Source organism: Oryza glaberrima, chromosome 3 (genome assembly GCF_000147395.1).
Source record: "Oryza glaberrima chromosome 3, OglaRS2, whole genome shotgun sequence".
NCBI classification, from domain to species: domain Eukaryota; kingdom Viridiplantae; phylum Streptophyta; class Magnoliopsida; order Poales; family Poaceae; genus Oryza; species Oryza glaberrima.
Window position 1 is genome coordinate 14,476,960 of NC_068328.1, and position 13,460 is coordinate 14,490,419.

The 13,460-nt window shown below is 43.4% G+C and overlaps 1 protein-coding gene and 2 non-coding genes across 3 annotated transcripts; 2 read left to right on the top strand and 1 right to left on the bottom strand.

Annotated features, from left to right (window-relative positions):
- The first annotated feature begins 1,024 nt into the window (after window positions 1-1,024).
- TRNAW-CCA (transfer RNA tryptophan (anticodon CCA)) lies at window positions 1,025-1,096 on the top strand. The gene has a single exon. It is a non-coding gene; the product is annotated as a tRNA-Trp (tRNA).
- Window positions 1,097-7,064: 5,968 nt separating this feature from the next.
- On the bottom strand, window positions 7,065-7,137 carry TRNAW-CCA (transfer RNA tryptophan (anticodon CCA)). Its single transcript has one exon. It is a non-coding gene; the product is annotated as a tRNA-Trp (tRNA).
- A 1,215-nt stretch (window positions 7,138-8,352) lies between these two features.
- Window positions 8,353-11,030, top strand: LOC127766035 (3-ketoacyl-CoA synthase 19-like). Its single transcript, XM_052291042.1, has one exon. It carries the CDS (start codon window positions 8,359-8,361, stop codon window positions 9,772-9,774), a length of 1,416 nt encoding a protein of 471 aa, XP_052147002.1. The 5' UTR covers window positions 8,353-8,358; the 3' UTR covers window positions 9,775-11,030.
- Window positions 11,031-13,460: the final 2,430 nt, after the last annotated feature.

Consider the following 13,460-nt stretch of genomic DNA (forward strand, 5'->3'; position numbering starts at 1 on the left):
CGGTTTTTTTATGATCCAACGGTTCATATTGTATTTCTGTTGCATCCGACGGCTCGTGCTTCTCTAATGACGTGGTTCAACGATGCTTTATTTTGAGTTTTACCTTTCACTTATACTTTCACTTATAGAGATTTTCACAAGCCAGAAGTATGAAAAAGATTAGGTTTTTACCTCACCCTCTTTAGGTGGTGTTTGAATCTCCTGAAGATAAAGATTAAGTATTTTATGCAAAACGGGGTGGTAATAACATGTGATTAATTGAGTTTTAATTATTGTAAACTTGAAAAATAGAATAATATGATATTTTGGAACAACTGTTATATAGAAAATTTTTACACAAAATACACAGTTTAGCCGTTTAAAAAGCGTGCCATGAATATCCAAAACTTAATCCACTTTTTAAGTGGAAACGATCGGAGCCTTAGTCTTTATGTTTGGACCATGAAGTTCTTCGGTAATATACTGAAGCACCGTGACGAAGTTAGAAAGATTTTTGAGCCTGAAATTACTATAACTAATATTTGCTATAAAATTCTTATCAATTTACTTGACAAAAAAATTAATATTAAAATTTAATGGAGCCGCGCGGGCGGTAGCTCCACCCCTGCTGGAGTACTGCCGTTTGATACTCTGGTTATACTTCTTCCTGCTTGATTTACTTGGCACTTTTGATCAACGCACACATATTGAGCCAATCACCTGAGAACGATCAAAATTTCCCTAGCTTCTATAACAACACATATTTAAGTGTTGCCAAAATTTGATAGGAAGAAGTCGCTTTCCTTTTAACAACAGAGCTAAGCAGGGCAGTGAAGACTCCGAAGGTAGTATATTTTTTTCTCTCCTTTTCTCAATCACACAAAACCAAGTCGACCAAAAACACCTTTTCTATCCTGGAAACTGGAAGAAGGACTGATCCAACACTATTGCTGTTTACGTTCTTACTTAACTTATTTTGTACCTAGAATTAGCCATCTGATAAGTGTTAAAACAGATAACGTTATGTGCTGTTCGGGACACAAACGGATCCGTGGCGCAATGGTAGCGCGTCTGACTCCAGATCAGAAGGTTGCGTGTTCGATTCACGTCGGGTTCAATACCCCGATTCAATGTCCGTATTATTTTTATTTCCTAATTACCTTATATTCACATCGATAAGCGTACTTCTGTTCATGCCGATAGGAATACGCATTTTTTTTTCCTTCTGATGTTCTGTTCATGCCGATTCGAATACACCTTTTTTTTCCACTCTGATGTTCACGCCTATACATATATTTATCCATTAATCCATACCCATCCTTTTTTTTTTCTAATTTCATGTCCATGCTAATATGTATTTCTAATCATACTGATACGAAGTTATATATGGAAAGCTAGCAATCGATGAACTTCTATTTATTTGCACTACTAATATATTAGGGAAAAAGGCGAATAAAAAAGTGATGATTAAAGTGTTCTCGAGTTCTCAACTGATGGGCAGATTGCCTCGAACATGGATAGCCTCGACCGATATATACAGCCGTACAACACCATGTCCGTCGCGAGAGAATCTTTCTCCACCAACGGCCATGGCTTTGAGTTTGAACTCCACACCACTAATGTTGCCGGTGCCAAAGCAGGAGAGCAATGTTTCTTCTGTGACAACACCGCTAACAAATCAACAACATATTTTGAAACCCTCTATTAATAGAATTCGTTTCATTTTTTATTCCACCAAAAATGTTTCACCTAGTGTACTCACAATGTTTCACTATGTATAGATCTAATGTTGCAGTGAATTGAAACATTCTTTTGCAACAAATCACACACATAAACCCTCTATTAAGGGAATTCGTTTCATTTTTTGTTCCACCAAAAAAGTTTCACCTAGTGTACTTATAATGTTTCACTATGTATGAATTAAATGTTGCAATGAACTGGAAAATTCTTTCACTATTTGTTGAAACATTGTTATTATATTAGGTGAAACAACGTCCGATTTAAATGATTGAAACATTTTCGATCTACTTAGTGAAACAATTCCGATATACTTGGTGGAACATCGTGCAACATTTAAACATAATTCAATAGTAAGTTAAAAAAAACTTTTCATTGGAATATATCCATGTATGAAATTGTTTTAAAGATTTAATTGCAACGAATTTAATGGTGCAATTAAATCATGTTTGGAAAAATAATTTAAGAGAAACAACAGTTTAAAAGTGTCAGCGCCCAATTTTTCCACAGGCTCCTCCCGAGTCATCCTGGCGATGACAATGACGGGAGCTTGTAGCCTTCTTTCATGGAGAAGGCTGCCAGCGATAGGGATGGAGGAGAAGGATAGTGCTCGTAGCCTTCTTTCATGGCAGGTATTCAAAAAATTATGACCAAAGTACGAGGAAGATTTGTCTTTTTTTATACCATTGTTAGAATTGTAGATAGAATCGGTTTTATGTTTTTGACAGAGAGTTTTAGTTCCCAAAAGAGTCTCCTGTGCTGTGCTGCATAGCACTTAAAGATGTGAGAGGAAATCGGCCTTTGTACGTGATTCAGTGGGAAAGAAATAAAAAAGAGATCGTTTTTCTAAATCAATGAGTTTTTTTATCATCCTTGAAGCAGTAACTTGAGGTAAGTACTCGAGGTACCGGTTCAAATCAAACGGTCCAGGAGATGTACCGGCCGGATGAAAGAACAACAGAGAGAAACAACAGCAGATATCCACAGCTACCATAGGTTTCCCTTGTCTCTTCATCAGTTGGTTGCACGCATTGCTGCACCTGCAGCACCGGTGACCTGCTCGGAGATCTGTTCGCGCCGCTGATCTCTCCCTCCCCTCCCTCACTTTGGTGGACTGCATGTGCGTCCCTGCACTTCTCCCCTTCGACGACGTGTCACGCCATTCCTCGCCGCTCTCCTCCTGTGTTGGACGCCATGCGGGAGTACGTGAACATGAAAAAATTAGAACGAAAGAAAAGACGGCTACTTGGCGTGAACACACTACGCCAGATTCTCACACCTCTGACGGGATACCTGTAACGGGCAAACGATTTGGTCACTGGTGACCGTCACCTGTGAAGGGTCATACGGGATGCCGTCATCGGTGAGGCATCCGGCCGTGGCCCGTCACAGGCATCCCCTCACCTGTGACGGGTCGAAAGGAAAATCCGTCACAGGTGAGTCAGTGACGAGTTTTGCTTCCAACCCGTCACTGGTATCCCCTCACATGTGACGGGCCGAGGCATTATAAGCCGTCACAGGTGATGGGCCGCCACCTGTGACGACTTTGTTTCCCGGCCCGTCACAAGTGAAGGGATACCAGTGACGGGCAACTTAATTGAAACCCGTCAAAGGTATGACCAATACATTTGATGGGCTTTTTTTTACCTAACCCATTTGAGGTGTGTTGGGTCTATAAATACCCCCCAAACCGCCAACTGCTTTCCATCCCGAGCAGTTCACTATTCACAAATCGGTTGGGAGGGCAAGGGGGGCGAATTTTTGCTAAAATTCAAGGTAAAAAACACATTATTCTTCCCTTCATTCTCAATATATCGATCATCATATATTTTTCTTCCTATGTTGTTGATTTCAAATGGATCGTAGTTGGATGTACCATGTTCATCGTTCGTCCACAGAGTATAGAGAGGGGGTCACTGAATTTGTCACATTTGCGGAGAATGACAGAAAAAGTAGGATGAGCATGTACATATTGTGTCCATATAGGGACTGTAAGAATGAAAAGATGATCCTTGATAGCTTAGAAGTGCATTCTCATTTGATAACGAATGGATTCATGAAGAAATATATCTGCTGGACCAAGCATGGAGAGCAAGAGGCGTCTGATGCCGCGGCTGAAGAAGTGTTGGATCAGGATGTAGAGAACATCGCCGCAGCTCGAGAAGGCATGTTCGTACCTTCTCCGTTAGGTGGAGAGACCATAGATTTGGACACTCAATTTCTATCTACAATGTTGCATGACATTGAAGACGCAGAGGACAACGACAGAGATTTTGAGAAGTTTAGTCAGTTGATGGAAGATTGTCAGATGCCATTGTATGATGGATGCAAGTCGAAGCACAACAAGTTGTCATGCGTGTTGGAACTCATGAAGCTTAAGGCTAGTAATGGCTAGTCCGACAAGAGTTTTACAGAACTTCTTGAGCTGTTAAAGGACCTGTTGCAAGAGGGGAACAATTTACCGCAAATGACATATGAAGCGAAGCGAGTATTATGTCCGTTGGGCCTGGAGGTAAGAAGAATTCATGCTTGTCCGAACGACTGCATTTTGTATTACAAGGAATACGCTAACTTGGATGTCTGCTCTGTCTATGGGGCATCTAGATACAAACGAGCAAAGAGTGAAGGTGAAGGGAGTAAGTCAAAGAGGGGAGGCCCCGCAAAGGTGGTGTGGTATCTCCCAATTGCGGAGCGCATGGAGAGAATGTTTGCGAATAAGGAACAAGCAAAGCTAGTGCGCTGGCATGCCGAAGAACGGAAAGTCGATAGAATGCTGAGGCACCCAGCAGATTCAGTACAATGGAGGACAATCGATAGGATTTACAGGAATTCTCAAATGACCCAAGAAACATGCGTTCCGCCATGTGTACGGACGGCATTAATCCATTTGGTGATTTGAGCAGTCGTCACAGTACATGGCCAGTTCTGCTCGTTAACTATAACCTTCCTACCTCGTTGTGCTTCAAAAGAAAGTATATTATGCTTGCCATGCTCATTCAAGGACCGAGACAACCTGGCAATGATATCGATGTGCACTTTAAACCGATAATCGATGACTTTGAAAGGCTATGGAATGAGGGCACACGAACATGGGACGCATATGCACAAGAGTATTTCAACCTCCATGCGATGCTGTTTTGTACCATCAACGATTATCCGGCCCTTAGCAACCTTTCTGGCCAAACTGTGAAAGGGAAATGGGTGTGTTCGGAGTGTATGAAGGAAACAATAAGCAAATGGTTGAAGCATTCACACAAGATGGTCTACATGGGTCACAGGAGATTTCTCCCAAGGTATCACCCGTATAGGAATATGAGAAAGAATTTCAATGGACACAAAGATACAGTCGGACCCCCGGCAGAGCTAACAGGGACAGAGGTGCACAACTTAGTGATGGGAATAACCAACGAGTTTGGAAAAAAGAGGAAAGTTGGAAAAACCAAAGACAAGAGCATGTCGAAGGACAAAACAGAAGAGCATGTGGAAAAACAAAAGACAAAATAGAAGAGCATGTGGGAAAAGAAGTCAATATTTTGGAGACTACCATACTGGAAGGATCTTGAAGTTCGTCACTGCATAGATTTGATGCATGTCGAGAAGAATGTATGTGAGAGTTTAATGGGATTACTGCTTAACCCAGGTACTACAAAGGATGGTCTCAACACCCGACGAGATCTGGAAGACATGGGTGTTCACTCGGAACTACATCCCATAACCAAGGAATCCGGCAGGGTGTACCTTCCTCCAGCCTGCTACACTCTCTCGAAAGAAGAGAAGATTGATTTGCTAACATGTTTGAGTGGTATAAAGGTTCCATCTGGTTACTCATCAAGAATTAGTAGGTTTGTTTCACTGCAAGACCTTAAATTGGTAGGAATAAAGTCGCATGATTGCTACGTTGTTATCACACAGCTGTTGCCCGTTGCAATAAGGAATATTTTGCCTCCTAAGGTGCGACACACGATCCAACGGTTGTGCTCCTTCTTCCATACAATCGGCCAAAAGATCATTGATCCCGAGGGACTAGATGAACTACAGGCAGAAATTGTGGTCCAGCTTTCCCGTGGGACTAGATGAACATCTTTCCGTGCACCTTGTGAGGCAAACAAAGTGTTGTGGTCCAGTTTTCACGACGCAGATGTATCCTTGCGAAAGGTACCTGGGGATCCTTAAGGGTTATGTACGAAACTGTTCACACCCCGAGAGGAGTATCATCGAGAGTTACACCACCGAAGAGGTCATCAATTTTTGTGTGGACTACATGTCAGAAACATCTTCAATTGGATTACCACGATCTCATCACGAAGGGAGGCTTGATGGTGTTGGTACTGTTGGAAGGAAGATTGTTAGGTTGGATCGGAAGGTGTATGATAAAGCTCATTTCAAGGTACTGCAGCTTATAACTGAGATGGTGCCGTACGTTGACGAACACCTTGCAGTTCTCCGATAGGAGAACCCAGGCCGATTAAAGAGTTGGGTCAGAAACAAGCACATGTCTTCTTTCAACGAGTGGCTAAATAACCGAATTGCCAGGTTGCAGAACTTGTCTAGTGAAACACTTCAGTGGTTGTCACAGGGTCCTGAATGGAGTGCCACCACCTGGCAAGGATATGACATAAATGGATACACCTTTCACACGGTAAAGCAAGATAGCAAATGCACAGTGCAAAACAGTGGGTTACGCATCGAGGCTGCTAGTGACAGTGATCGGCATGATCAATACTATGGCAGAGTTGAGAAAATATTGGAGCTAGATTACTTGAAGTTCAAAGTACCGTTGTTTCGTTGTCGATGGGTCAATCAGTAACCGATCGAAACCAAAATCCGTCAATGGTAACCTCACCTGTGATGTACTCGCAAATAAAGGCCCGTCAGAGGTGACCTACCTGTGACGGGCCTTTACTTTCGGGGCCGTTGCATGTAGATCACCTGTGACAGCTTCTATCTACGGAGACCATCACCTCTGACGGCCTTTATTTAAAGGACCGTCAGAGATGAGTCACCTATGACGGTTCCCAACTGGCCATAGGCTAGCGGAGACCAACACCTCTGACGGCCTTCTAGTAACTTGCTCGTCAGAGGTGGGTGTCACCTGTGACGGTCGGCCACCCGTAAAAAGTGACTGGACTCACCAGTGATCACTGATCACTGACCATGCTTCGTATCACTGACCATGCGCGAAGCCGTCAAAGGTGAGGATTTGGGTACGTCACAGGTGACCTTGGCCAGTGTAGTGACATCAGAACGAAGAAAAAAGAAAGGCGTGTTCGTATCAGCATTAACTCGCTTATCGCGTGAACATCAAAAGGAAGGAATAAAAAGATAATCCGGATATTTGATCGGGGTATTGAACCCGACGTGAATCGAAAGACGCAACCTTCTGATCTGGAGTCAGACGCGCTACCATTGCGCCACGGATCCGGCCGTGTTCAGGGGCTGTACATAACCTTGTGTTATCATCAAGTAAACCAGCCTATCCTTACTAAACAGGAAACTTACATGTTGATTGGATATGGAGACACCTATTGTTAATTTTCTAGGTACAAAATAAGTTCAGTAAGAATGGTAAAGGTTAATATAAACAGCAATAGTGTTGGATTAGACATTCTTCCAGTTTCCAGGATAGAAAAGGTGTTTTTAGTCGACTTAATTTGTTTTGTGTGATTGAGAAAGAGAGAGAGAAAAAAAAGAGTCCTCACAGCCCTGCTTAGGCTTTGTTCGGAACCCAGGGTTCTCAACCCCCACTCCATCGTATTCCACGCGCATATACTTTTCAAACTGCTAAACCATACGTTTTTTAAAAAGTTTCTATACGAAAGTTGCTTAAAAAATTATATTTATTTTTAAAAAAAATAGCTAATACTCAATCAATCATGTGCTAATGGACCGTTCCGTTTTTCGTGTGTACTGTGTGTGTTGGGAACCGATACTTCCGAACACAGCCCTAGCTCTGTTGTTAAAAGGAAAACGACTTCCTCCTATCAAGTTTTGGCAACACTTGAATATTTTGGTCGTTCTTAGGTGATTGCGCCAAGTAAATCAAACTGGAAGTACTCCTAAATCAAACTATCAAGCGGTAGTATTCCAGCGGGGCTAGAGCCACCGTCCGCCCGCTCTCGCCGATGAAAACTATATTAAACTAAAATATTGAGCACGCCGACGAAAACTATATTAAACTAGAAAACTAATTTTGTCTAAAAAAAATTTTCTATCGCCAATAGAATTCCGATAATCCCGTTTATCGCTACCCTCCGATATTTTTTGGCTATCAATAATTAAAATGTGTGCCTTTTCACTATCTTTACAAATAACATCAGATTACTCTGGCTTATCTTTTTCTTTTTCTTTTTGAAAAAACAAGCGCAACTTTTTCACAAAATAGCCAAGCTGTTATTGAAAATGTGGCTGCAGATTTGACATTTCAGGCGCACAAGATTCAGCAAATCCGTTTTCTGAAACATGCGATTCATATGTGGTGCGAATATTGGCCCGTCAATTGCTACTGCTAACTGTAAAATGTACTAGTTCTGCGAAACAAGAAAACCAAGTTAGAAACTGTAATTAATTTCGTCGTTGCAACGGTCGCTGTTATATATACCAGTCGCCTCTTGGCTCTGAAACGCACTCGCACCCACACATCACATGCATGCGAACACGATGGAGCTCACGCCTTTGCTCGCCGTCGTGCTCCTCCTGCCGCCGGCGCTCGCGGTGGCGCACATGGCATGGACGGCCGCCTCCCGCCGCCGCCACACGCGGTGCTACCTCTTGGACTACGTCTGCTACAAGCCGGAGGATGACCGCACGCTGACGGCGGAGCTCGCCGGCGAGATTGTCCAGCGCAACGAGCGGCTCGGGATGGCGGAGTTCCGCTTCCTCCTCCGCCTCATCTCCCGCGCGGGACTCGGCGACCGGACCTACGTGCCGCGGAACCTCCTCGACGGCCGCGAGGAGCTCGCCGCGGGGCAGCTTGACGCGGTCGACGAGATGGACGCCTGCTTCGACGGCGCCGTTCCGGGGCTCCTCGCCAGGACGGGGCTCTGCGCCCGCGACGTCGACGTGCTCGTCGTCAACGTCAGCGGCTTCTTCCCGGAGCCCTGCCTCGCGTCCAGGGTGGTGCGCCGGTACGGCATGCGCGAGGACGTCGCGGCGTACAACCTCTCCGGGATGGGGTGCAGCGCCACGCTGGTCGCGGTGGACGTCGCCCGGAACGCCATGCGCGCGCGGTCGCCGCGGCCCGTGGTGGCGCTGGTGGTCTCGACGGAGTCGCTGGCGCCGCTCTGGTACGCCGGGAAGGACAGGACCATGATGCTGGGGCAGTGCCTCTTCCGGTGCGGCGGGGCGGCCGTGCTGCTCAGCAGCGACCCGGCCCACCGCGGCCGCGCCAAGATGGAGCTCCGCCGCCTTGTGCGCGCCACCACCGCGGCCAGCGACGACGCCTACTCCTGCATCATGCAGCGCGAGGACGACGACGGCTTCCTCGGGGCCAGCATCAGCAAGGCCCTCCCCAAGGCCGCGCTCCGCGCGTTCGCCGCCAACCTGAAGCGCCTCCTGCCGCGCGTCCTCCCGGCCATGGAGATCGCCCGGCTCGCCGCCGACCTGGCATGGCAGAATCTGCTGCAGTGGCGCCGCCGAGGGCAAGCCAAGCTGAAGATCAACCTCAAGGCAGGGGTGGACCACATCTGCCTCCACGCTGGCGGGGTGGCGGTGATCGACGCGGTGAAGAAGAGTTTCGGGCTGGAGGAGCGAGACGTCGAGCCGTCGAGGATGACGTTGCACAGGTGGGGGAACACGTCGGCGAGCAGCGTGTGGTACGTGCTGTCGTACATGGAGGCGAAGGGGAGGTTGAGGCGAGGCGACAAGGTGCTGATGGTGACGTTCGGGTCGGGGTTCAAGTGCAACAGCTGCGTGTGGGAGGTAGCCGGCGACATGGCCGACAAGGGCGCGTGGGCCGACTGCATCGACGCCTACCCGCCGGAGAGCAAGCCCAACCCGTTCTTGGAGAAGTTCGCTTGGGTCAACGATGAAGTCGCCGATGAATCCGCCTCGCCGTTCTAGAGGACGGGATCACGCGACACGCATTGGCAGTAGGAGACTAGGAGTAAATAAAGCGCAACCCGCCTCGAGTATAATTTTGCTATAACAAATAGTATATTCCTAAAGAATAACGTGGATTTCTTGACGACAGATGTAGGTGTTATAAAATCTATTTTAACGTGGATGATTTAAGATGTAAGTAAAAAGCTTAGTATAGAAGGAAGCTTACGCCGGAAAAAAACTTACATAGAAAATAACTTATCGTGGAAGGAAGCTTGCAGTGTGAGCAATCTTACAAGAGAAGCGCTTAAAGGCAGAAACAAGCTTGCCGCGAAAGCCAGCTTGCAGGAGAAGTAAGCATACGACACAAACCAGCTTACGGTGGAAGCCTCTAACTTTCTCTGCCTATAAATAAGACCCAAGGTCTAAGACGATGACGACCTGTTAATGCAAAATTTTTCACCGCCACACGAAGCCAAGGAATATTTGCATTACTTCAGTGTAGTTCTTAAAATTTAGGTTTAAGGCGTGCCAACTGGTTTGATCCTGCAACCAACAGAAAGACAACATAAAAATTTAATTGACAATAGTCCATTGGTTGATGGGCCGATGTTGTATCATATTAATTCAGCTGATGCAGGGATTGAATCGTCCATAAGTTATAGACGGTACAAGCGAAATAGATGTAACTTACCTTGTTATTGGAGATCGAAATCAACAAATGCAGTCCAACTCGTAAAGATGAAAATCTAGAAAAGTAGAGGGGACGATGCCGATCCTTTCACGCCAATACATATCTCTATTTTAGTTGTACATGGGAAACTAGCAATCGATGAACTTTTATATTTCTCTGCAGTACTAAGGTTGTGTTTAATTCCTGAAATTTGGAAGAAGTTTAGAAAAAGTTGGTAGTTTGGAAAAAAAAAGTTAGGAGTTTATATGAGTAGGAAAGTTTTGGATGTAATGTGATGTGATGGAAAGTTAGGAGTTTGGGGGAAGTTTGGTGTGAACTAAACAGTGCCTAATATAATAGGGGGGAGAGAAGAATAAGAAAAAAAATGATAAATCAATAGGATTAAATCATTCTCTAGTTTTCAACTGACGGGCAGATTTCTCCACCAACGGCCATGGCAGATTTTAAGGTAAACCCAATCTCACAAATCTATGGCACATACTCCCTCCATCCCAAAATAAATCAACTCCTAGAGTTTAAAATTTGTCCCAAATTAAACCAAGGCCGTGTTTAGATTCAAACTTTTTTCTTCAAACTTTCAACTTTTCCGCCACATCAAATGTTTGGACACATGCATGGAGTATTAAATGTGAACGAAAAAAACAATTACACTATTTGCATCTAAATCGCGAGACGAATCTTTTGAGCCTAATTATGCCATGATTTGATAATGTGGTGCTACAGTAAATAGTTGCTAATGACGGATTAATTAGGCTTAATAGATTCGTCTCGCAGTTTACAAGCAGAATTTGTAATTTGTTTTGTTATTAGTCTACATTTAATACTTCAAATGTGTGTTCTCATACTTAAAAAAAATTTAGCACGCGAACTAAACACAGCCTAACTCCTACCTTCTTACTTACCATCAATCCGCAAATCGAGAAATTTTATTACTTCAATACCCCTCACCTACCCATCAACCAATATAACATTCACATTAAAAAAATTAGTTATTATAGATCCTGATTCTTTTGGCAAGGGGATGAATATAAAAAAAAGTATAGATTGACAAAATGGGACATTATATGTTAGCCAAAAGATCAGGGTGGTCTTGGCGTTCACAATTTAGAAATTCAAACCAATGTTTTTTAAGTAAATGGTTGTTTAAATTAATAAATGAGCAAGGTGTGTGACAAAATCTATTGAAAAGAAAATATCTCAGTGGTAAATCAATAACTCGGGTTGAGAAGAAAACAAGGGGATTCCCCTTTTTTATCAGATCTAATGGAGGTTAAGAATTACTTCTTAAATACGGGCTCCTATATTATTAATAAAGGTGAGCCAGTTAGATTCTAGAAGGATAATTGGTTAGAGAATTACTCTTTGAAGGACAAATCAGAGTGCGGACAATTAATCGGAATTTGACGGAAATTTAACGTTTTGGACAAATATACGTACATAACTCATAATAGCTTGTTATTTTTGGCACATAAATGCATATAACTACATATACACCTACTATTCTTAAATAAAAATAAGGATAACACGACATTAACTCGATATATAGTAAAATATAGGTCTGGACACTCATAGTTGTGCATCAAATAGTGATATGTTTGGTTCGTAATGCATAAAGGTCCTATTCGAGATTCAAACAAAAGATTAAAATGAGGACAACAAAATATGAGAGATTGGATTTGAAACAGGATTAGATGAAAATAACTAACCCTAGACTTGTAGCTTGTAGCGGCAGGAATGAAATGCCAGGGTTTTGGGATTGAAAACGAATTTCTGCTACCAATATGGTGCTAGGTTACACAACTAATGGGTCAGCGTGTTATCGTGGGCTGGCTGGGCAGGGCCTTATCACGTGATTAGGCCCGGTTGTTCTGCCGATTAGTCGGTAATAACGGTGATTATACGTCCCGGACCACTAATGTGCACCGTTTTGCTAAAACGTGACGGAGAGGTCGGCGCCACCGTTTTAACGTCAGTATATACGGCCGTATCATCACCCGTTATCCACAACACTGAATATAATAGGTTATCTATGAAGTTAGTTCTATTTTTTCTTTACTCTCTTTTTCTTACTATAATTTAATGTAAATATCTTAAAACATGTATATAGCTAACTCTGACATAAGAGCCAGCACTTCTTATTTTTCTCTCTTTCACATAAGCTTATAGTTGACATGTAGTCCACTATTATCTTGCTCTCAAAGCAAGATATGGTAAATAAATAATTGTTTAATTTATCATCTTCTCATACTGGTTTTCATCCCGTTATCTGCAAAGATAGTAACGATATCTATTGTAGGTTTTCATCCCAGTATATTGAAACAAAAACCACAGGTTTGGCGCAATGCTAAGAATGAAAACATTCAGATACTAGACTCAATAGTTATGTTCAGAGATAGCGATGCTGAATACAAAGACCTCTCAAATATATAAGCTTCAGCTCTTCTAATTTTAGTGCACGCTATTTTACTTCAACTAGACATATTGGTTTTATTATGTCCCAGATCAAAGGAATTGACGAGTACATACATTCAGCATGCAAAACAAGAAAATGGTTTACGAACACAATGGAGGAACAAGAGAGTGACCACCTGGGGCGCCCTATGCAAGTCCCCCAGCAAGATGACAGGTAATAATGCAAAATATTACTTCAACCCTCTCATTCCTTCTGTGACTATGCAGCTAATAAATATTTCTAACCCACGGTTGGTCATGTGGGTGGCATTGCTCTGAGATTCGTAGAATTGGAACGGAAAAGACTTGTCCAGCGAGTTCTACACAATGGTATTATTCAACCGCATGCAGCTAGATATATGTCCTATATATTATATACTCACTAAAATTAATTCACAATCCACTGCAGGACACCACTCGATACCAACAAAAGGTGGCTTCCAACCTTATTAATTCTTCTCTGAATATTATCATCTAAAGTGTAAGAAGATATAAGTTGTCTACAACACCGAAGCAGCTAAAGATGCAATTTCTGACCCCCACGAAGCACTGAGACCTCAAT

Excerpts from the sequence above, each read along its gene's own strand:
- LOC127766035 (XM_052291042.1), top strand. The coding sequence starts at position 8,359 with ATGCATGCGAACACGATGGAGCTCACGCCTTTGCTCGCCGTCGTGCTC.